Source organism: Poromitra crassiceps, assembly GCF_964638095.1.
Source record: "Poromitra crassiceps genome assembly, chromosome: 12".
Lineage (NCBI taxonomy): Eukaryota > Metazoa > Chordata > Actinopteri > Beryciformes > Melamphaidae > Poromitra > Poromitra crassiceps.
Genome location: NC_139632.1, coordinates 13,948,092 through 13,972,339, shown reverse-complemented (window position 1 = coordinate 13,972,339; position 24,248 = coordinate 13,948,092). Strand labels below are relative to the sequence as shown.

Below are 24,248 nucleotides of genomic sequence, written 5' to 3'. Positions count from 1 at the left end.
GTGTGTGTGTGTGTGTGTGTGTGTGCGTGCGTGCGTGCGTGCGTGCGTGCGTGCGTGCGTGCGTGTGTGTGTGCATGCGTGTGTGTGTGGGCACTTGTGGGCACTATTATGTATACTATATGTATACATAATAATATTATACTTGACTGATTCCTGTAGGGAAAATTCACGGGGAGGTCAAAGTACAGAGTGAGCAGTGTCCCTGGGAGCTGGTAGGGGTTTGGTGTCTTTGCGCCAGGACACCTGAAGGGTGTGGTTACCAGCACATGGCCATTAACCCAGGTCATTAACCCAGGTCATGTGATTCAGGGCAGTCTCTTAGTTCTTACTTATTGACCCCTTGCTGCCCCATGTGTCTACATACAGGTACTGTATGTGTGTGTGGTCGACCCCGATCGGCGACCACGCACGGCATTGTGGAGGAGTTGTCCCCAACCAGAGAGTACGGGACAGAAGTGAGCTTTGTGATATGACGTTGAGTCACTGCTATCGATAAACAATCCTCTCAAAGCCCTGCAGATAGAAGATAGTCATTCTGTGCTGTGGGACAGTAAAAATCGTACTTATTGCACCTTAGTTCTACTGTGTCCATCTATCTATGGCCGTAGCTGCTGTCAGCACCTTGCTGCCAGATCACGTCTTGACCCGCTCTGTCCTCCGCCGAAGAGAATATCCTCACAGTGGAGATGCGTGCTGCGCGGTGTCACTGCCAAAGCGGGAATTCTGCTTAGTGTGCCTGCTGCCTCTTGGCTGAGGAATATGCATTGTGAGGTATTGTGTCTCCTCCGGGTTTTTTTTTGTCTCTTTCTTTTCTGCCTTTTCCATGAAGGGTGACACGAGACGACGTAGTCCGAGAGACATTTTTGACTTTGGCCAGTTTAGTCGGAGGAAGTTGTGAAAATAGGCCGCTGTGATTGGACGTGAACTCTCGCAAAAACGTCGGATGTTATCACAAACCCGTCGAGCTTTGCGTCAGCACTATTTAAGTCAAACGGATCAGAGAGGCGTTTGTATTCTGTACACTCGAGTTTAGATTTGCTCGCTAAGATGAAAAGCTGATTTGGACATGAATAAAAACATGAAATAGAATGAGGATGGAGTGGTGGAAACGTACTGTGGCATAAACAAATTAACTCTATTGTACTTTGGAGACTCACGGCTCTTTCAACAGAAATTAGAACAAGAATGAGAACGCAGCGGCAAGCAATGGCAAAGAAAAACAGAAAGAAAAAAAACAGAAAGAAAAAGCAAAGCGAATATGACTGCTGGGTTTTGATGTTCTTTTTCAGACGCAGCAGCAGAACCAACACTGTGTATTAAGCTCCCGATCAATCTCAACCTCCTCCAAGTGTACAGTAAGCTGCAGCAACAGCTCTTTGGAGGGATTTCACATCGGCAACCTTGTCTTGTCCTTGACTAGTGTGTGTGTGTGTTCGCGCATATGTGTGTGTGTGTGTGTGTGTGTGTAAGCCCTGTGCCCCCCTACACATACCCCCCCCCCCCCCCACCACCACCACCACCACCACCACCTCCTCCTCCACCGGTCCCCCACCTCGTAGCTCGGTGCTGTTTGTCCGGGGCTTTATCTGCTATTATCTGTCAGGTGCCACACACCTGTGAGCCCGCCGCACGCCGGGCGGGCGCCGGTCGCCGGTCCAATCCCAGCGGCTCCCCGCTGTCGTCTCTGCCTGACAGCCGCCCTGGAGGGAAGGGAGGAGAAGGCAAAGGGAAGAGGGGAGAAACACCATTAAGATGAGCTCTATTCCCAAAGACCAAAGCCTGCCCAGCAGCCATGTGCTGCGGCTCACCTGCCTCCCAGATAAGTGCAGCTTAGAGGAGAGGAAGATGGCGGAGACGCTATTAGAGGGAGAAGAAGAAAATGGTTTCTGAAACACCGGGCGACGGCCGCCATACTTTTAGGATTTCTCGTGTCGTGTCGGACACTTGACGCCCAGGCAGACGGCTCCACGCTGCCCTGAGACGTCACCGCCCTGACATGAAATGCTTGCATGTTCCCTGTAGTCTGTTGCTTGACTCGCCACACTGTATGAATGACTGGTTTGTGAGTTCCCCCGATCTAGTTAGTGGAGAAGAACTGCCTGGTGACACCGGCCAAAATCGATACAGGTCCGCGGCAGGAGGTACTGTAGAGCGCCCCTAATGAACGGAATTGAACGGCGCTGAAATATGATCAGTATTTCTCTGATGGTCATTATGTTCCTTTAGAACAAGATCAATGTCTCCCCGGGTGGATCACTGAGTAGACACAGCTTGATGGCGGGGCCAGCAACGATACCGCTCTAAATACTTAATGAAGGATTTACTCACAATAAACTTTGGCTGTTGTGTTTGCTCCGTCTCAGTCGGTCTCCTCTCCCGCTCAGTTCAAAGGTCTCTCCTCAGGCCCGGTGGCGTTAGCGACTGATGTGCGTGTCTGAGGCTCTGCTGTTCATTTCATGGCTCATCACTTTTTAAATTGGCAAATGCCGTCTTCATGGTTGATTAGTAATTCACGCGGAGCTAATTAAGAGGCAAAATAAGAGAAAGACAGTGAGACGCCTCCAACCAAAATGGGAAAATGGTATTATTGCGGACTGTAAACACTTGTGATTGATGGTGGAAACGCACGCTGCCTATGAAAGACATTCACGGGTCTCTCCGAGTCCCTCATCTTGGACCCAGACGGCCATGTCTTCACTCTGCGCCGTGCTGTCCTCCTCGTCTCGGCGCGTCTTTCCAGAAAGTTGCCTTAATGATCCTTCTGTCCCGGCTGTCCCTCTCTTCATGCCTGGCATCGGCTGTCCTCTCTTCATGCCTGGCATCGGCGGGGCCTTTTGCTGGGTCTGTTGTCTGCACGCCGCTGCTCTGGTTGGCGTCAACCCCTGCCAACCATCATCACACACACACACCTGTGCCAGCGTCTGTCCATCCTGCAGATTGGCACAGGTGCCGCGTTTTGATTGGCTCTGTCTGTGCGGTAAAGTTAATGTACCCCCACCCCCCCTGTAGCACCACAGACATGTTTCAACTAATTGGAAGACCTCATCCTGCTCTCTCTCTCTCTCTCTCTCTCTCACACACACACACATATAAAGCATATAAGTGTTTGTTTGATTGTATCTGTCTGTCCGTCCATCTGTGTGTCGGTGGGGCAGTTGGTTGTGATTCCAGGCGCGTGCAGCGCTGCGATGATGACGTGTGTCCCCGCAGTCTAATTCCATCATCAACATCATTACTGTTATTACGCCGTGTCTCCGTTTAATGCAGGCTAATGGATGAGCAATCAAGATAGATGAGGCTGGCAGTGTGGAGCTAATATGCAGGACACCATGTCTGGCTTCTGTCCTGACTCGCATGCAGGCTTCACCCCACACCAACTGTCCCCTCCTGTGGATGAAACATCACTGAAACATTAGTTTCACTCATTTCCCCTAAGGTTGACCCGATCGCCGCATGTGTCTTTGGCTAATTGTCGTGCCAATAGTTTAGGAAAACTCCGCTCTCTTGTGTACTTGACCAACTGTTTCAAATTTCAAACAGCTGAAATTTGCGGCCCCCTGTCCTTTTGTGTTCATAAGGGTGAAAACTCAACACACAAACGATGGGCGTCCTACTTGTGTGCTGGAATTTTAAAGTGAGATATATCGTTTAGTAGTGTTTAAGGTGAGGAATACTAATTTGACACTTTGGTCTTATGTACCCCTTGAGCTGTGTTGCCATGCCAATTAGTACCCCCTTTAATACAAAGACATATGCATATTCTGGGGGCAGTGCGACAGCAACTGAACATTTGAGCCATTTGTCCATGTTTGCTAGCTAGTTGATGTGCGTGCAGTTTTGACATGCGTGAACCTGACCTCTTCACAAAGTAGTGTACAGTGCTTTGGCAATATTGTATTTGTTACATTTATGCCAATAAAGTGAATTGAAATGAAAAATTGAATTGAATTGACACCTGCCGGGGGGGCAATTAGTTGCCCCCAGGCATTTTAGCAATGGGCTTATGAAATGACTTAGAATAGCATTTTGGAAATAAATCTTTCCGCGTACCCCCTGCAAGCTGCTCAAGTACCCCTATAGTACCCCTATACACGTACCCCTGGTTGGGAATCACTGCTATAGTGTTTAAGTCACGTTCTCTTCCAGGTTCAGCTTGGGACCTATAGAGATTTCATTCCCCGTTCATTTTTCCATAGAGGTTTTACTTGATCAAACCAAGTGATTCAGCTATAGGCTATTCAGAATCAGGAGGGTCCCATGCCGAACCCGGAAGAGGGTGTGACTTAGGCACTATTTATTATGGCCCAGATTCTGTGTGTGGGTGTGTGTATGAAAGAGAGAGAGAGAGAGAGAGAGAGAGAAAGCGAGTTTATTAATAAATATCCCCGTCCTTCCAGATTAAACAGATTGCTTTGTCCTGCTCCCTTCTGCATCAGAATCACGTTATTCAACAAGTGTAATGAATGTGCATGGATTTGCCTTGGTGGAGACCTATTTTTGATACGGTCTGTGGTGGACACTGACGGAGGAATACATTACCAGAAATAGTGCGGCATAGCACAAGCACACAGCATGGCACACGGACAAAAGAGCCTCACATAGATGAAACAGTGGACTACACATACCAGTCTACATGGCATGCATACAAGAGAAACAGTGGATTACACATACCAGTCTACATGCATACAAGAAAAGCATTCACTATGTGTATGTATATATATATATATATATTATATATATATATATATTATATATATATATATATATATATATGTGTGTGTGTGTGTGTGTGTGTGTGTGTGTGTGTGTGTGTGTGTGTGTGTGTGTGTGTGTGTGTGTGTGTGTCACTATCAAATAGATTGATTTAGATGTAAAGAAAATAAATAAATCAAAATAACAACTCCAAATTTCACATTTTAGTGACAATATTCATTATAAATGGTCTGTCTGGAGCACGTTCATGGTCTTGATGACATCACTGAGTCTCTACAGGAGAAAGTTGTTCATGTTCAGAAAGTGATTGGGCTTCCCTGTGTCATAGGCTTCCCTGTGTCATAGGCTTCCCTGTGCCATAGGCTTCCCTGTGCCATAGGCTTCCCTGTGCCATAGGCTTTTAAATGAAGTGCTATTCCCCTTTAAGCTGTGGCCACTTCAAAGAGTGAAAGCTCCAGAAAGTGAGCAGCCTTATGGTGGCAGACCCAGCCTTGAGGACAGGAGAGCCATTGAACAGAAGATGAGATTAACAGTAATCCTCCATACGGCTTGTTGAGAAGCTACTCAAATCTCTTGTCTATCACTCTCACTCCTGTTATAGTTTGTTGAAGCTCTGCCAAAGTAGCAGTGTCTAGATATACTGTATGATATAACCATAGCTCAGCCTTATACAACTTTTTTAACCAGTGTATTTTGGATTTTTGAATAAACCAGCCAACAAATGAGTTGGTAAATAGATTATAGTTCCTTCATCCATTGGCAGATAGGCGTAATTCCAGGGCTTTTACAAAGCATAGAAATTGTATTTTTGGCTTGAAATAAAGTTTTGGTAGTTTGCAATTTTATCAAGAGAATACCATACTGTATCCTATCATCTCCTCCTTAATAAGACTATGTGTGTGTGTGTGTGTGTGTGTGTGTGTGTCTGTGAGTGAGCAGAATTTTGTTCAGCCACAGCTATTCTATTTTAGTGCCGTTTTATTTGATGTTTGCTAGTAGCAAGTGGCAATTTGCGACTTGCGAGTTATAAACGAACACAGCATTACTCCCAGGGGGGTCTAACTGTCTGCCACGGGTCCACTAATAATAAGAATGCGAAGTGTCTGTGTCTGCGTGTGAGCAGAATTGTGTTCGGACACAGCTATGCCATTTTACGTGTGATCGGGCTGAATCTTTCAGGAAGTGTAAAGAGCACCCCTGTGATGACCTAACGAAGCGGATTTAAAAAAAAAAGTGATAATTAGGGACGATTACTTGCCGAATGCGCATGTTTTTAGGCCTTCACACTCACAGTCATAGTGACATCATCAGCACTTGATGATGATCTCATCAGTGATGTCACTTGACAGTGAATTGTAATGTCATCAGTGATTTACGGGCGGCTTTAGCTCAGGAGGTAGAGCGGGTCGGCCAATGACGCAAGGGTTGGCGGTTCGATCCCCGCTCCCTCCCAGCTGCTGTCGCTGTGTCCTTGGGCAAGACACTTAACCCTCCTTGCTCCCGATGGTGTGTAGGCACCCTGCGTGGCAGCCTGCCGCCATCGGTGTATGAATGGGTGAATGTAGACTATCTACTGATTGTAAAGCGCTTTGGATAAAAGCGCTATATAAAATGCAGGCCATTTACCATTTGATTTATGACAGACACTGATGATGTCCCCAACTGTGAGAGGCAGCAATGTGCTGCAAGGCATCCAGTCTCCAATAATAATACATCTTAATAGGAACATTTTGACATCATCAGTGATGTCATGAATTCCATAACATGTAGTGCCCATGGCACGTCTATGTAGTACCAGGTGTGTAGTGGTGGTAAATAGGCTACACACATGCGGTAAACTATCCAAGGTGGGTAGATTACCCTTGGTAGATTGCCCACCTTGTTTCTCTGCATTGATTGATGCAGCTGTTCTGAAAATGATGTGAGTAAACTCTACCTCATTTCAAAGAGATAGGTAAACTGAGTTTACTTGGGTTTACCCCCCACTACACCCCTCTGTAGTACCATGTATGTACTTTTTTTTTACACAGTTAAACACAATGACTCTTCAGAGAAAGTCCCCTGTATCACTAGAAAGCTGTGATCAGTCACTTGTCATATTGAAAACAGCCAAGTACACAACACTGATAAATACTTCAACAACTGGAATAAACCGACTTGTAATTTGTCTTGCGAGTTATTGTTGTTGCTTTGTTTGTTTTTAGAATCTCCCCTATAGATCTAACAAATACTGGGATTAGCAAGGGGAACTGTCACACAGTGCAACAAAGAAATGGGGAAGCTGGCATTTGAAATAATCATAACCAACTAAATGCCTCAAACTATGAAATGAAATATCAGAGAAGAAAAAAGCTCTCCATAGTTCTGCTTCAGTTACTTTTCAATTACAGCAGCTGAAGCAGAACGAAATTGTTAGTGTCGTTTATCGACTGTGGTGCTCCCCATTAGAGTAACAACTGAGAGAAATCCATCCCGTTGTATAACCACTTGACTGTCTTACAATAACAAAGAGTTCCTTTCTGTCAGATGGCCTCAAGTCTATCTGGTGTGAAACAAGGGAATAGATGAAAAGTGTGCACTGGAAAACACCTGGAAGCACACAGACCAATGAAATCAGACCAGGTAGGTAATCATCTTGGTGGCTTTATTCTCTGTGGAAAAGACAGAGGGAATAGGAATGGGTTAGTATAATGCTTAATGACCCAGGACCATGGAAATGTCCTACCTTTCTAAATCAAAGTTTTTGACAAATGAAAAGTAAAATACAGTATGTCACACACACACACACACACACGCACACGCACGCACGCACACACACACACACACACACACACACACACACACACACACACACACTGACACACACACACACACACACGCGCACACACACAGAGATACACACACAAAGTATGAATTTGAGAACGGGGAAGACCAGGGGACACACACACGCGCACGCGCACGCACACGCACACACACACACACACACACACACACACACGCACGCACGCACGCACGCACACACACACACACACACACACACACACACACACACACACACACACACACACACACACACACACACACACACCTCACCTTATAATTACACCTTGTAATTATAACGTAATTACAAGGTGTAGACTATGTTACAATATTTATTTTTGTTTTATGTTTCAAAAAGCAAATAATCAGTATCATTTTTTATATAACGTTAACGTTATATAGCCTACTTTTGAATTTGATTTGTCTAGTAATGTCAATTACTTATGCCTTGATTATTTATCTACCTCGGTGATGTGGACCAGACGAGAGTAGCCGAGCGCAGAAACCATCCCCAACCCCCCTTTGTGTATATATATTTTTAATACTTAGTGAGGAAAAACTGTCAACCATATATAAGTGCAGGACCAAAGAGAAGTAACGTTAGCTAAATAATGTATGCTTTTGTTAGGTTCTTTGAAGACGATATGTGCTACGCGTTACCCGTTTCGGATGTGGAAGATTTCAGACCTCTGCACAAAACAGATTTTGATAATCAGAAGGTGTATCTGGTTCACAGAACTGAAGAGAATGGCAGCACAGGCCAGCCGTGCGAAGCACAGATCTTTGCCCTTGCAGGTAAGTTGCCCAGCTAACACGACACCTTTTCTCTGTAGAATGTCCTCTCTCTGACCATGTAACGCTGATGTGTACACAACTCGGCAATGTGTTCAACTACGTTATTTTATCCGATCTGTCAAGACGTGGACAGCTGGAATCTGACACGGGTAGCCACAACAACGTCCTCGGTTGTGGCTACTGTAGCTAGCTATGCTAAGATAACTTTGATAGTTAGCCATACCTTGTCATTATGGACTCTACTGATTTTACATTCAGTTTGTCAGCTTGGGCTATTTGGCTCTCTTGTTGCGATGCGGTAGTTCTGGTTGCCCAGTTAAATACGTGGCATGCAACGTTCGCACTGGTTGTTTACAACTGTTAGCTAACGTTAGTTAGCTCGCTGTCTATTCTTTCCATGTTAGCAAGTTAACGTTAGCTAGCGTTGGCTAGCTGCGCACGCACGCAGAGCTGTCACTATTATACACAACACATTTGACAGCTCGTACTTCACCTACTGTCATTTTAACATTTACGGATTTAGCTACGTTATACATGTAGCGTAACGTTAGTAGTGGAGATGCTTGCTGGTTAGCTTTAACGTTAGTGGATGGCGCTTAGCTAGCTTGTTAGCTTGTCTGTAGTGTTGTAATATGGCAAGCGATGCGGCGCTGCAGCCACAATGTTTTCTCTCTGTGTGCCTATGACATACACAGTAGCAACCTGTTCAATAGCATGTGAATAACATGACAGCTTCATTTTATCACGTATTCCCGAGTGAAACGTAACGAATAGCTACAGTTACTGTTCCTCACTACTGCCCGACCGTTTTCTAGGCTCGAATGTTTACCTAGCGTTAGATTACTAATCCTGGGTTTGACTGATCTCGTCCTTCCCAGCGTCAGTTTTGTGCAATTGCTGCATGAGTTGCCAGGCTGGCGGTTGCGAGGGTACTGTGATCAACTGTAAAAGCTTCATCTTAGTTGTTCTAGGTTAACAGAAAGTCATCATAGCGCTAGAGTGAGTTTAATGTAGACGAGAGACAAGAGATGGAGAGACATAGGCCTGAGTGGGACAAATGGATGAAGAGAGCTTTGTCCCTCTAACTTCCTGGAAACTTGATGAACACAAAGTTTCTTCCTGATTTTATTTCTGCACTTCACAGAGACGGTAGACGAATTTGAAGACAGTATAATGCAAAAGAAGATGAAAATTCCCAAGATGTCTATCAAGAATTCAGGAAACTCTATTGAGAACCATTTTGGGGAGGAGAGGATGTCACTCAGACATAAAAAGGTAGGATCAGCTAAACCAGATACTGTCTCCTGGCTCATTGGGACAGAAGTGTCTGTATATTTAAATTATGTGCTGGAGTAATCTGGGTATCAGCTCACTTCCAGGCTAAATAAAAGGTGCTTCTGCTTGATATTGGTGACACAGATACTAACAATTACCAGCACTATGCCACTACATTTGATTGCCATTTTAATATATTAAAATTACTTTGTTTTTGCATTGCTGTGCCAAGATCTATTTCCACTGTTTTCTGTAAGATAAAGTGGCATAGTTTAAAATGGTACCTGTATGATCGGTGTGTCAGTAATCTAAAGACTTGTACTTGTTCATCAAAATCGGTGTCGGTGCTGTGAGTGTGTCGGTGCATGTATCATGTTGGCACATGCAAGGAATAGTCAAGTAATCTATTTATGACACAATTTACATTACCATAAATCTTGGCCAGTGCACCAAATCTCCTACACCATTTTGACCATGGTGGATTAACACAAAATTCAGCACTCTGGACAGCTGCCCTTTCACAGACAAATCCTCTGAGTGGTTCATCAAAGAACTCCACTCCACTCCTCCCAGTTCCTACTTAGAACAGTCAAAACAAAGTGTTTTGCAATCTGTCTGCCTTCTCACTTCTAAACTGGGGCAGGGTAGTTTTCACATCTACTCAGCAACAGCATACCGGTACTTGGTGTGGAGTGGAATCAGCTTTAGTCAATCATAATGTAATTGTTTTATTGATTCAGCAAAATACACTGTTCATATGCCAAATATGAATAGGCCTGCATCCAAATACATACCACATGTATAACATGTTCTTATTCCCAACATTCTAGCTAATACAATTCTAATATCATTTTTCTTTACTACCCCCTCCCCCCCCTCCACATTTGACAGTTCTCTCGCTTCCCTCAGGCCCTTTCGCAGGACCATGGGCGCCCCACTTCCAACTCCTCCAAGAGCCTGGCAGCGGTAGTGGCTCGCCTGGAGAGAAATGCAGCCAGCTCCTGTATGGAGGGAGAGGATGACCTGGAGGAGGACCGCCTGGTCAAGGAGGAGGAGGATGCAGACGATGAAGAAGAAGATATGGAGGCGGAGCATCAACATCATCACCAGCAACATCAACAGCCTCTGGATGTGGACACAGACTGTGTGTCTGAGGTGACTTCAGCCGTGGTTCCTCGAGTGTTGTATGAGGAACTGGTTCATAGCTACAGGCAGCAGGAGGAGGAGATGAGGAGGCTGCAGCAGGAGCTAGAGAGGACACGCAGACAGCTCGTGCAGCAGGCCAAGAAGCTGAAAGAATATGGCAGCCTGCTGACAGAAGTCAAGGAACTGAGAGACTTCAACAGGAGGCTGCAAGACGTACTTCTCATCAGATTGGGCAGTGGTGAGAAACAAGGCACACACACACACAAACCATTGTCACAGAGTTGATAGTAGAGGTGCTCCGATTGATTGGCACGTGATCGGAATCGTCAGATTTTCACCTCAAATATGCGATCGGGTGATTGCAGATATGTCTTTATTTTGCGCCGATTGCAAAACCGATTGATGATGCAAAAGACGTGAGCGTAGTTGTGGAAATGGGCGCATGCAAACACAGCTGAAGGGTTTTCTGCTAGTGCATACAATGTCCATCTGGGCGAAAATAGTAGCCAGCCGTGGGGCGAAACTGACATCACATGCCAATTTGCATATCAATAACTACAGTCTCTCCGCTCACAGCGGAGGGAGGGGGGCTGCGCTGTGTATGGGAAGCGCTGTCATGTGATTCAACACTTTTTGCCATGTTTAAACATGCTGATTGATTGGCCTGAAGATCCAAACTCCGCCCAGCCGGGAAACTAGAGGCCAGCTCACAAAGTGACACCTCTGCCTTACACACAACACCACAGCACGGTTGTGGCGGTTGCTTGCCACCCACCGTGGTTGGCTTGTCTATAGCATGGTATTGCAATACTGGTTATTGTGACAGTGAGAAAGTAGCCGGCTGGAAATGTTTTAATGTCCGGCCATTGGCCAACCACAGCGGTGTCATTACAAAGTGTGTCTGTTATGTATACCAGGATAAAATACTTTGTGGGAGAAGCAACTACTGTAGCAATCCTTGCACCGAGCAGGACGACTGCAGCTCCGCTCGTCATGTCTTCACATGTTTACTAGTTATCCACGCTGAGTGAGTTTGGTGCGCATGTTGTCTGTGTTTCAATAACCAATGTGTCTTTGCCGAGAATGACATGCCTGTTGAATGCCAACCAATATCCCTGCTGCAAAGTTGGCCTCTTAATGACAACACTGGAATATAGGCTATAGAGCGGCGATCCTCAAAGTCCGGACTCCGGTCCGCATCCGGACCGAGACGCCGTCCTATCCGGACCGAGCCCTAACCTACAAATCATTGATAACTTACATTTTCACGGAGCTTTTCTATTTTAACCGGCACATGCTTTTCTAATCTTTACGGTAATACTGGTTCATCTGCCAGGAAGCTCACAGACCAATGAATGCGCTGTAAATCATCGCACGTGATGCTACTCGGCCAATCAAATAAGCGAATCGTTTCTCCCTGTCGTTTCCTAGTGCTGCTGTGAGAGTGACACATGGACGGAGGGGATGATAGAAGTAATTTAACATGGCGTGGTCAAAACAAATGACTCTTACATGTCCATTCATTGTTCTTACGGGCAGTTCAAAACCAGTATGTCTCGGTTGAAGTGCGATCCGATCCTGACCTGTCTATGGAAGCGCCACACATGAGCAAGCACACACACACCAGCGCGCACACACATTCACTTGCCCGACGGAGAAGTTTGCATTGGGAACGCTCGACAGACAGACACAGACAGACAGAGGGGCAGACGGATAGATTGATATATGGATGGATGGATGGATAGATAGATAGATAGATAGATAGATAGATAGATAGATAGACAGATAGACAGATAGATAGATAGATAGATAGATAGATAGACAGACAGACAGACAGACAGACAGACAGACAGACAGACAGACAGATAGATAGATAGATAGATAGATAGATAGATAGATAGATAGATAGCTCACTTCTCTAAAGAGAAAAGGTGGAGCTGGAGGTTTGTCGGCTTGATTTAACAGTCAGTTGTATACAGACATTGTACCATTAGGCTACTTCAGTCATTGAGTTCAATGGCACTGAATCATAATGCAAGCTACGTTACAATTTTCCGGACCTTTGCTTAAGGACATTTTCTCGAACTGGACCTCTTTGAATTTTAATTGAGTGCCCCTGCTATAGAGGCTATAAAGAATAGTCAGACTACTAGAGGAATAAATGCATTTGAAACGCATATTTCGGAACCAATTATTTTATATCTGATTTTTTATTTATATATATTTTTTAATGGCGGTTACCGCAATGGTTTGGATGGCTTCACTAATTTGAGCGGGAAGGAGATAAGTCCCAGGTCGAACAACAGCGTTTGTCCAATCAGGTGCAGCAAGGAAGCAACATTGATGCCTGCCTGCCAGCGTCCAGTACTAGGAAGCCAGGTGATCTCTCTCGTGTGAAATGATGCCCCTATGGACACGTACCATTACATGTGTAAAGCCAGGGAATACCAGTGGCAGTGAGGAGAGCTGTGTGCTAGTAGACACATGTTCAAGGAAGCTATGGCTTGAATTTTGATATGCTGTGAAACAAAGTTATAAGATAAAGGCCCTAAAATAGTTTTGCAATGTTTTTCAGATGCTCTCTGTGTAGTTTAGATGTAAATATGCATTTAAATTAGAACTGCAGGGAAAAGTCAGTGTTATTCCACTTAAATGAAGATAAACAAATCTAGTTGTAAATGTAGCTGCACTAGACCGTGGCTGAGTTGCTGTGCTGCACTTGGTGTGGCTAATCCTCTTGTTGTAAGGGTGACAGGGTGGGCCAATGGTCAGTGACCATCCTATAACGGAAAGGTCACAGGTTCAATCCCTCCATCCCTCCATATGTCCTGTCAAAGTATGCTTGAGCAAGACACTGAATCTCCTACCTGCTCTTATCTCATTGTACAGTCATTTGCTCTGGATAATAATAACATGAGTTACATAGAAGGAAATCATTTATTTAATCTAGTACTTTGCATTTGATAGTGATCAGCTGTTGTCATTAAGTTGTCCGTTCAGACACATAATTCTACAGCAGCCTGTGTGTATATATGTATATATATGTATGTATGTATATGTATATATATGTATGTATGTATGTATGTATGTATGTATGTATGTATGTATGTATATATAGATATATAGATATATACTGTATATATTAGGCTTTGTCGATTTCAGGTTTTGCCAGTCCAGTGTACGAGCTTAAACCGGTTCGATTTCACGTCACCAGCTAAACCGACAATGTATTTCTCTAAAATCTTACTCTCCCATTCCTACCTAACGCTGGCCTAACACACAGACACAGGTAACTCAGACAGAGCGAGGCTTCTTACTGACGTTACACAGCGAGAAGCTGTTTGCTACTCAGTCACAGCGGTCCCACATGCTGTTTTGTTGTGATAACATGTTCTAAACGCAACGTTTCACGCAACGTGCTATCATAACGTTGTTTGTGTGTTCATGAAACGCATGTGTGTCTGGCTCCTGTCAGCTGAGCTAGTAGCGACCTGCATGCTCCACATCTAACGTTATGTAATAAAAGTGGGTTTGTCAATGATAACGTGTTCTAAACGTTCTAAACGTTTCACCGTGCGATTATAACGCGAGTTTGTTAAACGCATGTGTGTCTGACTCCTGTCAGCTGAGCTAGAAGTAGCTACATAGCTTGCTAGACAACACGTATCACATTGATTTACGTTACTATGACGCCCTGTTTTCAGAGCACAATTATTTTTTGGAGCACTAAAATTCTGCATCCGCCGGATCTGCTACTGGAAGACCGTAATGCTACACTTTTGGCCCCAGACTAGGCTGGACAGAGGCGCCAGGCTACTGGCTACACCATCTATTGGACAGGCGAAAGTTTCGAGCACCGTGGGGTGCTGCTGTGGGGTAGGGGATCTAGTGCACTGACTGATATTAAAACTCATCAGCTACATTGGAGCTTAGTGTGGCCAGCCAGCTTAGCTGCTGGGCTAAAATAACCGCCTGTCTCGAGGCACAGGGAAGCCTAGCCCCAAGCTGGGAAGCAGGCAGGCAGGCAGGCAGGCAGGTGGGCACTGGTCCAAGGCTAAAGACCAAAAAACTCCCCGGCCACACGCTGCTCGAAACTGCAGAAGACCCAACTGGCTGTTTGACAGCTACCGCGTGGTCAGACCTTATTAGGCTCCGTTTGTTGTTCTGGGACGTTGACTATAGCAGTGTTGATAAATACTTTTTCACCTCACTTCAACTTTGACTTATGTCTTGTTGCATGTTACCCTCTCATTGAATAGCCCGTCTGTGTTGTGTCCCAGAGCCTATGCACGACAACGGCACTCAGACAATCAAGGTGGAGGTGGTCGAACCCATTGTTGAGGCCCAGGAGGTGTGCAGAGAAGAAGCCAACACCAGCTCCAGCCACTCGCCTTCACCCAGAACAGTTTACACCTGCAACGACGGGAAGGTCAGTCTCACCGGACCTTTTGTATAGTGCCCACTTTTACCATCACCCCTGGCTGCCATGCGATTAGCGCTCATGATTACCCACTCTGCTACCACTCCAGCTATACGCTCTTTGTCTTCTACCTCGTCTCCTCTCATCTCCTCTTCCACTCTGCCATATTTACTCCTACCTGTCCTAAGCCTGTACTTCTACATTACCCACTCCCCCTCTGAGAGTCCTGATCCCTTCACTTCCTCCTCCTGTATCGCCGGCTCTCTGTCTCTGGGTGACCGTGGGACAGCAGCCTGATTCCGTAGGAAATGCTCTATTTCCTCTCTCAACACACATGAACCTGTGGGGAACATGATGCCGTTACAGTTAATCAGCCCTTTTCCCCCTGGCTGCCCTACCCTAGCAGGTAAACAAGGTTGAGAAGATTATTATTGTTCCTGCAAGTCCGGCCAGCATCATCATCAGTGTTTATTAGCCTGTTAGGGTTCTTTGCTCTCCCCCACACTGCTGTAACTCAGCCCGGCGTCCTGTCTCTGATGACAGGGGGGGGAATTGGTACTACAAGCTCTGGGGCCCGCAGCCACTTCAAGCGTGAAGAACACTAGCAAATTAGAACTCTCCTACATCAGGGAGCCCATATTAATTATTTGCACCAGAGGAATTTAACGTGACTGACAGGTTAGGCCCTCGAAAGAGAGTGAGAGGTTGGAAAAGAGGTAGAAATGGATGGGGAGAATTGGGGGAGAAAGATGGATGAAAGAGGAGATGGAGCAACGGAGGAGGGAGGGAGGGAGGGAGGGAGGGAGGGTAAAAAGAAAAATGGTGTCTGATTTGAGCCTTGAGCCTTGGAAAAGCTTGTCTGCTGGCCGGGGGCCTAAAGCACATTAGCTGTACAGGGAAAAGGCTTTGGATGCTAGCCTAAAGACTTTGCAGTGATAAGCGAGTAGAGGAGGCGTGGAGAGTCACATACCGTATGCCCCCTGCTGCGTTAGCTCACCGACAACCCCGGGGGCAGTGTGCCGAGGCTGGCAATGAACTTGGGAGTGTTGCTTGTCGCAGGCTAAAGTGCACAGTGGAGCTAATCCAGCAGCCAGTGTCCCAAGCTTCTTTATGTATCCTAGTAGGTGAAAGTGGTACTCCTCCTCGGGATTTCTAATTTGGTCTGAGCGGGAGCTGGTAAGATGAGCTCTGCCACGGTTGGCTGCGATCTCGCCTTGTCCATTGTAGTCTTAGAGGTTTTAGATCATTGTGGAGCATTGTGCCGTTAAGGGTGTCAGTGCGTTTGTTCCGCTGTCTTTACACTGCTGAAACCAGCTAAACCCATCTTAGAAACACTCTGCTGGCTTTTGCATCTTTGTGCTGATTCACAACACTTTGAAAATGACTTTGTTCACAGCAGTGCTGGGGATGCACGTTGTGAAATATGGTCTGCTGACCGTTCCTTTACCTTTGCAGGTACACCTGGGTGGTGGCATCTGGGTGGAGGAGCAGAAGTGGCAACAGCTGCAGCGGACCCAGGGAGACTCCAAGTTCACCAAGAACCTGGCCGTCATGATCTGGGGCACGGAGACGCTCAAGAACCGCAGTGTCACTGGAGTGGCCACGAAGAAGAAGAAAGACGCCCTGCCCAAACCTCCACTCTCTCCCAGCAAGCTGAAGATAGTCAGAGGTACGATTCTCATCCAAATTCCTGCTTCAAACCTGTAAACTCAAGACTGGTGAATCCTTCTTCGGACAGATCTTTTGAATTAATTTATTTAAGACAGTTGTTAAAAATACGAAAGAACAGATCAAATCCATACACCGGTATTCAAATTGTCGAGGAATAAAACACAATAAAGTCCATGACTTGTTTCCATTGTGGTAAGGCAAACTTGGTCAAATGTGAGGTACACAAAAGAAAAATCCTTTTGCATATAGCCAAACAATCATAGAAACATTTTTTTAAGAAACACTAGGCGCAGATAGCTTACTATTGGCAATTTGATTTGATGAAGTCTGACCGCTGACACCCGCTCCCTCCCCAGAGTGTCTGTACGACCGAGTGTCTCAAGAGACCGCCGACAGCGCAGAGATCACACAGCGATTGTCCAAAGTGAACAAATACATTTGTGAGAAGATCATGGACATCAACAAGTCCATCAAGAACGAGGAGCGGCGGGAGTCTAAGCTGCTCATCAGACAGACGGTGAAGATGGAAAACTTCACCTACGACGGCATGTCACCAGCTGTTGTCACGCCAGCGCCTTCTGCCCCCCTGTGGTCCGCAGGATGTTGAGGGGACTTCTGCCCCCCTGTGGTCCGCAGGATGTTGAGGGGACTTGGATCTGGGTGGTTGGGGGGGGATGTTTGTCACAGTCTCAGGAGGAGGTGTATTCATTTGACACTTTGGATTTTTGTTACCGCGTTGAAACGTTAACAGAAACAGACCCGTTCACTTCTTCCCATACGAGTCGAAACAACCATCCCCTTCCTCAGCACCCGACGGGCCTTTCGGCTGTCAGACAGCTTCACCCACCAGTCAATGTAGCGAGAAGTGGAGCACATGAGTTTGAGGCATATGAACTGGTATGAGTGTTTTTATAAGCTTTTCAGTGGGATTGGTATGGAGGAGACGTGGTTTTCCGAGGTGCGTGCATTTGCGTAAATCGATGAGAAGATGTGATCATGTTAGAATATGAATCAATTTATTGTTCTGTGTCAGAACATACTTTTGAGTCCTTCGACTCTTAAGAAATAAGAGGTTATTTCCCTTGATAAAGTCTTATAAGGCTATAGAGAGACGTTGCAATGTCGATTATGCTAGCTTGCACGAGATCTAAGATGTGTGAGAGGTTGGATATTTTAGGGGCTCACTATTGAATGCTAGATATTTGAGTGTGTGCTCTTGGTACTTACTACATGGGATGGGGCGACAGGGTCTCAACTGCACAAGTCTTAATTGGAACAGCCATATTGCATATTGCAACAGAGTCTGTTGCTCCTAGAGATTAATTGTGGAGTGGGTGGTCCCTTTTTATTTGGAGATCTAGTTACAAAGCATCACTTTATTATAGACAGGGGCGTACAAACGTTTGACGGGGAATAGGATTCTCTTGTTGGTTTCGTATGTGCTATATTTGTCTTTTTTTTGTTTTTGTTTTTACGGTTGACCTTCTAATTAGGATAATTTACCATCAGTAAGAGAGCACAAGGGAGAGGTCCTGATGTGACGTTCCTGTGTTACTCTTCATTAAAGCCGTCTGTTGTCATGACGCCATGACTGTTGGAGTTGTAGTGGTACAGGCATAATATTCATGCCCAGAAAGGCCTTATAATGGGTTTGGCAATCACTGGGGACTGGTATGCCCCTGGGTTTTTCTAGTAAGCTGTGATTGTAAATGTACAGTAAGCTGAAGTGACGACGCTTCACCTGCACTTTGCTTGTGAGAATGTACGAGGTGGCTAGGTACTATTTTCTGGTTGAATCACACCGTTAACTTCCGCTGAACTGGGCCGTTTTGCGGTATCCCTCCCCTCCCCCCCCCCCCCTTCTAGTTAAGAGGAGCTGTGCAAGTCAGGACAATGTGGGGAAGGGAACGGGGGCCCAGTTGAGCTGGGTTCAGGTGTGGACGGACGCGGTGTTCGCTCGCTGTGGGTAAAGCTGTCTGAAGCCCATCATAACCCCCCCCCCTCTTACGCCACTGGGGAACAAAGTAAGGGTTGCTCCGGGCGGGGTCCACGTCCTGCGAGCCATGCCATCAGAACTTTGAAAATGTCCTCTCTTTTTTTTTTTTCATGTCATTTTTTGTTAGTTTATGTTTTCTCTCTCTCTCTCCTCTCTTTTGTTTGTTTGGATCCCAAATGGTTTGTGTGGCTGTCTGCAGGCTGGAACTAAACGCTGCAGATGGAAATCTCAACTGTGACCTAGCTGTGGCTAACTGTGAATCTGCTGCAGACCTGCCAGTCAAGCCTTTCTCCTCCTCACACTCCAGATTATCCTTTGTTCGCTTGGTTTATTTCTCACTGTCGTTCTGTCTGTCCGAGTTTTTTGTTTTGTTTTGTTATTTCTTACAGTTTGATCAACCTTTTTGTTAAGCTACCTTATGTTTGGAGATATTTTTTAGTGTACATAAAATGCTTTCTTTTCTCTCTCTCTCCCCCCCTTCTCACCAAACATGGATATTTCAGTTTCCAGTAACAAGTGCTCCTTGTTACAATTATAAGCTTCTGGTCTATTTTTTGGCTGGTTTATCGAACTGATGTTGTAATTCCTTTGCTACCTGACAATTTGTTGTTTCTTTTTACATTCATGTTTTGTTTTGTTTTGTTTTGTTTTGTTTTGGTGTCTTTTCATATGAATTTGTTGGCTTTAAGCTTGATATTGTATCCAAATGTAGATCACTGGCATCTACAAACATGAAAAAAGAAAAAACAATAATCTCCCCCTCCCTTAGCCAAAGGGATCTCTGTGAAACATGAGAGACCGGGCTTCCCTTGACATCTGATATAGCCAGAGCCCATACATTGTACTACATTTACAAACGTGATAGTTATATGATAAGCCTCACTAAGGCTATACCTTTGATTTTTAATGGTGCGCTGCAGTAAAATGATACACAATTTCTGTATCGTTAAACCATTGTACTTTAGCAAATTGAGATGCAGTAGTTAGTTCAACACAAATCCTTTACACTGTATACACTTTAAAACTTCTAGACAATTTCTTCAATCTTATAGAAATGTACTTGTCGTATTCGTCCATTTTTGTTTTGTTTTTAAATAGAATAAGGCCCAACAATCATTGTGTTATTACGAAGCACCTTAGAACGCCCTGGTTTGTTGTTTTGTACGAGAAGAATGGAATGTAGTTTTGTTCTGCCAGTCAGATATGCCTCTGTGATGCCAGTGAGCCTCTAACTCATTTTAGAGATTTAAGAACCATGCACGTTTAAACCGTTGAAGGTTTACTTGGGGTGTTTAGAGAATCAGGCTTCCACAAGTCATACTATGTTGGAACCAGATTCTATAGCCCCATCATGGCTCCCTGTTGACCAATAAATGGTTTACCTGGCAAATACAGTAGATGAGCAAAAGTCCAACAGCTTGACTATCAACTTGCTTGGCGTTCCGTTTTATCACCCCAAAACATCATTCCCTGATCTAAAAAAAAAAAAAAAAACTTCAGCAATGAAATGTGCACACTGACTGGATTATGTGCTTTAACTGAACGCGTCAACATGCTGGTTGTGTATAGATATGAGCTATATAGAGATAATTGTGTATTTTTACGGATGAGTGGTACTGTTAAGCCAAAGTATTGAATGCTGAGATCAAGGTAACGATGTGGGATGCTGACTGAGGAATCAGCAGAGTTTGCACAAAAAAGTGGCCCTTGCCAACGTATTTGAGCTTAGTGAATCTTAAGCTAGCGCAAAGGTGAAATATTAAGTATATATTTTTGTTTCCAAAAACTTTATCCCTTTTTACATGTTGTCCTTTTTTTTCTCTCTCTCTCTCTACGTGCTGGCATGTATAAAAAAAAATACATGCATTTAAAAAATTTAAATGGTGTGTTTTGGAAAGGAAAAAAACTTTTTCTGCTGTGCAAACCAACCTTGCTGAAATTCTGTGACACATTGTCATTGCCGTATTGTGTTTTCTCTTTGTTTGCTTGTTTTCTGATGCCAAAAAGAGGGTGTGGTTAAAACAGTGCTTAAGATAGACCTATTACATCATCTGAAATGTTGACTTGTTTATCAAAGGATGGTTTCCTGGAGCTCGATTAAGCCTAATCCTTCAACTAAAACCATCTTCAGTGGATGAAATCGCTTTCTAAATATGCTTTCTAACCCAGATTCTGCGTAATCTGTGCCTGCGAGGCCAATCTCTATCAAATGTTCTGAGTCCCATGCCGAGGACCAGTTTGGGTTTTAGCAGCATATTAGTAACATACCCCAATAAACACACAGCCATTGGTACTAGACAGTACTTTGGCTCTGTTACACAGCACCAGACTGCCCAGTAACTGTTACTGTACCACCTCTAGCTCCCTACTCTCCTGACATTTGTATGGACTGGATGAAAGAAAGAGCATAGAAGAAGCATAGGTATCTAGGAAATCCGAAATCCACCCTGTCCTCTTCGCTTGGTGTTTGGGTTTATGTTCTGAACACCTGTCAACTTTGCACAAGTGAAGGAACTTTATGTTGCTTTTTGACAGATCAGCCCTAGCTGCACTGTGTGAAACAAGATCGACGGCTTCATCTCAGTTCTCCCAACTTAACTGTACAAAAGACCCATTACTGTTCAAGCCTCAGATACAATGTCAAACTTACTCCAAATGAGACTGATGGGAGGACCTTCATTTTTCTTAAAGTGGCTATAGGCGTTCAAAGGTCTGCAGTAACGTTGTATACAATCCACAAACCGGTTCTACTTCATCTAGCTTCACCGTCCTACCTCATTGCTACTCTGGTGATTGTTTGTCAGTGACTGTAAACTATGTATGTATATTAAAAAAAAACTATACCTGATTACTCTCAACATGTACAGCATATAAAACTTGTAAAACACCTCAGTACACAATAATATCATTCTTAGGAAAAAATCAGTTTATTACCTGCTTTAAGATGCTGCTGTAAGGGGGTGTCTGCGTGGGGGGTTGTCTGAATATATATCTACGCTCTTTGCTATGTTGTGCAGTTGGTCAGTGGATGTGTTCTGTCTGTATCGCGTTCTGAGATTTGTACTGGTTGACGGTGCTACCAGCAAACAGGTTCTAAACTGATCTGTCTCTCGGACCTCAAATGGTGCTGTTTTTCTATGTTTTTATCCTCATACAGCTATGTGTTATTCAGGTGTGTCGACCGCCAATATCCCCTCAGCTAATCAAGTTTATGAAATTTTTTGAAGCCAAATTTCTTCGCGAGATGATAAAACCTGCTATTACCTGCTATGTGCTATCCATCCAAATATTGTAGCTAGTGATTATATCCTCTGCTGTGAGTCTCAGAAGTACCTCAAAACTTGCTGATTTTATGTGGATGCATCTGCTTCTGGCACCCATCTACCAATCTTACATTATTGCAGTATATTTGAGAAATATGCATTTTTAACGGATAGATCAGGTTACACTAGATAGTACATGACTACATGACACTCAGATGACTATTAAATTAGAAGGATGCCACTGTTAACTGGCTGCATGCCGGGTTGGCTTCCTAAGAATATCTGGATTGGACTTGGCAGTGTGTAATTTGGCACAGTATACTGTATGTGGACTTCAGCAAATTGTATGTTCTCCTCGGGTCAAAGTTCAGCACAGCTTGTTTTTTCCTTTGGTAGCTGTGGTTGCTAATCAACAATACTATCAGAAATGTACTGTGTCAGAACCAAATAGGGCCCTCTCTGACCCAGAATGAAATGTCATTTGCGTTGGAAATGTTTTTGGTGATCATTGAGAATTTTCAAGATGTGTTTGGGCAGCGTCAGTAAGTCAGTTTTAGCTCTGAGGAGACAGTGATTTCAAGCTTATGGGCCCCCACGGTTTTGTTGATCACCACCTTCCTTGCTGCTGAATATTGAATTGTCAAAAAGATTTCAACATGTAATTGTCGATATTAAAATGATGATTCCAGTCGAGAGCTTTGCTCTTGAATTAACTGTGAAATAGAGTATATGCAGCACAGTCCAGTCTCTGGGCTATAAAGCTTGGGTATTAATTGTACTTAAAATACTAAACATGCATTTTATTTTCCTGGCTGACACCAATGAAAATTCTTCACTGACCTTTATGCAGCCAGTGCACCAAAGCATTTGAAGTGTGTTTTCTCGGGGTGGTTTACTCTCTCTGTCAGTATGTATGTATTTATTTTCTACTCTGACCATGTCTGTGAACATAAAGTGTGCTGGCGAATTCCCTCTCTACTGTGATCGAGGTGTTTAGATACAAAAAAACAAAAAACAAGTTGGTTTCATGGAAGCACTTCAGCCATTTCTTGGACTGTTTCCCAGTAGTCCAAGTCTAAGCTTTGCTCTTGTCCAGGGAATTAACCCGGAGACTTTTCTATGTAATTGAAGTCACACACAGGTGTTGAGTTATAATTGCTAGCCAGGCAGGGAGAGACAGAGGGACAGCTAGCGAGTCTTCAAACCTGTGAATATGTCTACAGTATAGGGATGGGTATCATTTTGTATTCTTCTGATACCGGTGCTAAAACGATACTTTTAAAAATGGGGGAGGTGCCTGATCTGATACGTTTTTATTGAAAGTCGTTTTGTTTTCTAAAAGAGGATTTCAAGCTGCGCTCGCCAAATGATAATGTTAGTGAAGGCGTACATCACGTGAGTGAAGGTGCACTCAGCAGTTCGCGCATGGCACCTACATGAGGCTACTAAATCTGCGTTGCAATTCGGTATCGGTAATACCGGTTGTAAGTGAACCGGCACCATAGGGGGTAAGCCGGGTTTTGGTACCCAACCCTAGTCTGCAGACCCTTGAGAGAGGGGAAGAGAGAGGCGTGTCAAGTCCGTACAGAACTAAGCAACCCTCGTCATACTCTTGAACTGAGTTGAATTAAGGTGCAGGCTACTACACAGGGCTGCTTGGGTATATATACCTGTCCGTTATGCAGTAGCTGTATTGCATTGAACAACATGGAAAGACAGGGTTATTACTGTATGGCTATATTCCCAGTTGTATGACAGGTGAAAAGAGGTTCAAGACTGCAGTTATGATTAAGAACAAAATGGTTGTGGATATGGAGCCAGGGAATAAGATAGTTGGACTCCTTCACCTGACTTGAGCCTCCCAAAGGCAGCCCGACATTGACAGAAACTGTAATAAGTCTATGAGATAGAGTGTACATGTCTTTGCAAAAACCGGTCACACCTCTGCTATGCGAGCAACTCTGATGCTTAGCATCCTGTTCTGTTCTGTGTTTCTCTTGCTGCAGTCAGGAACACTTGTTCAATGTACAGATAAACGAAAAATAAATCCAGACTTTTATTCTATCAGCACAAACCTCTTGTTGTCTTTGTTGTCTCTTTGTTGTCCACTCTGCCAAGTTGTCCTTCCTAAAAAACACTACATCAAGAT

At 44.5% G+C, this 24,248-nt stretch overlaps 2 protein-coding genes across 2 annotated transcripts in view; both read left to right on the top strand.

Annotated features, from left to right (window-relative positions):
- Positions 1–24,248, top strand: part of agbl4 (AGBL carboxypeptidase 4) — a gene marked incomplete at its 3' end in the record, with an annotated part of 403,315 nt that overhangs the window by 284,756 nt on the left and 94,311 nt on the right. The gene's annotated exons all lie outside the window — the stretch shown is intronic.
- bend5 (BEN domain containing 5) lies at positions 8,145–17,447 on the top strand (the record flags this gene model as incomplete). The annotated part of the gene is made up of 6 exons (XM_083648276.1): positions 8,145–8,328; positions 9,473–9,603; positions 10,513–10,987; positions 15,030–15,178; positions 16,625–16,838; positions 17,197–17,447. The coding sequence occupies 6 exons, from the start codon at positions 8,145–8,147 to the stop codon at positions 17,445–17,447; spliced, it is 1,404 nt and encodes a 467-aa protein (XP_083504402.1).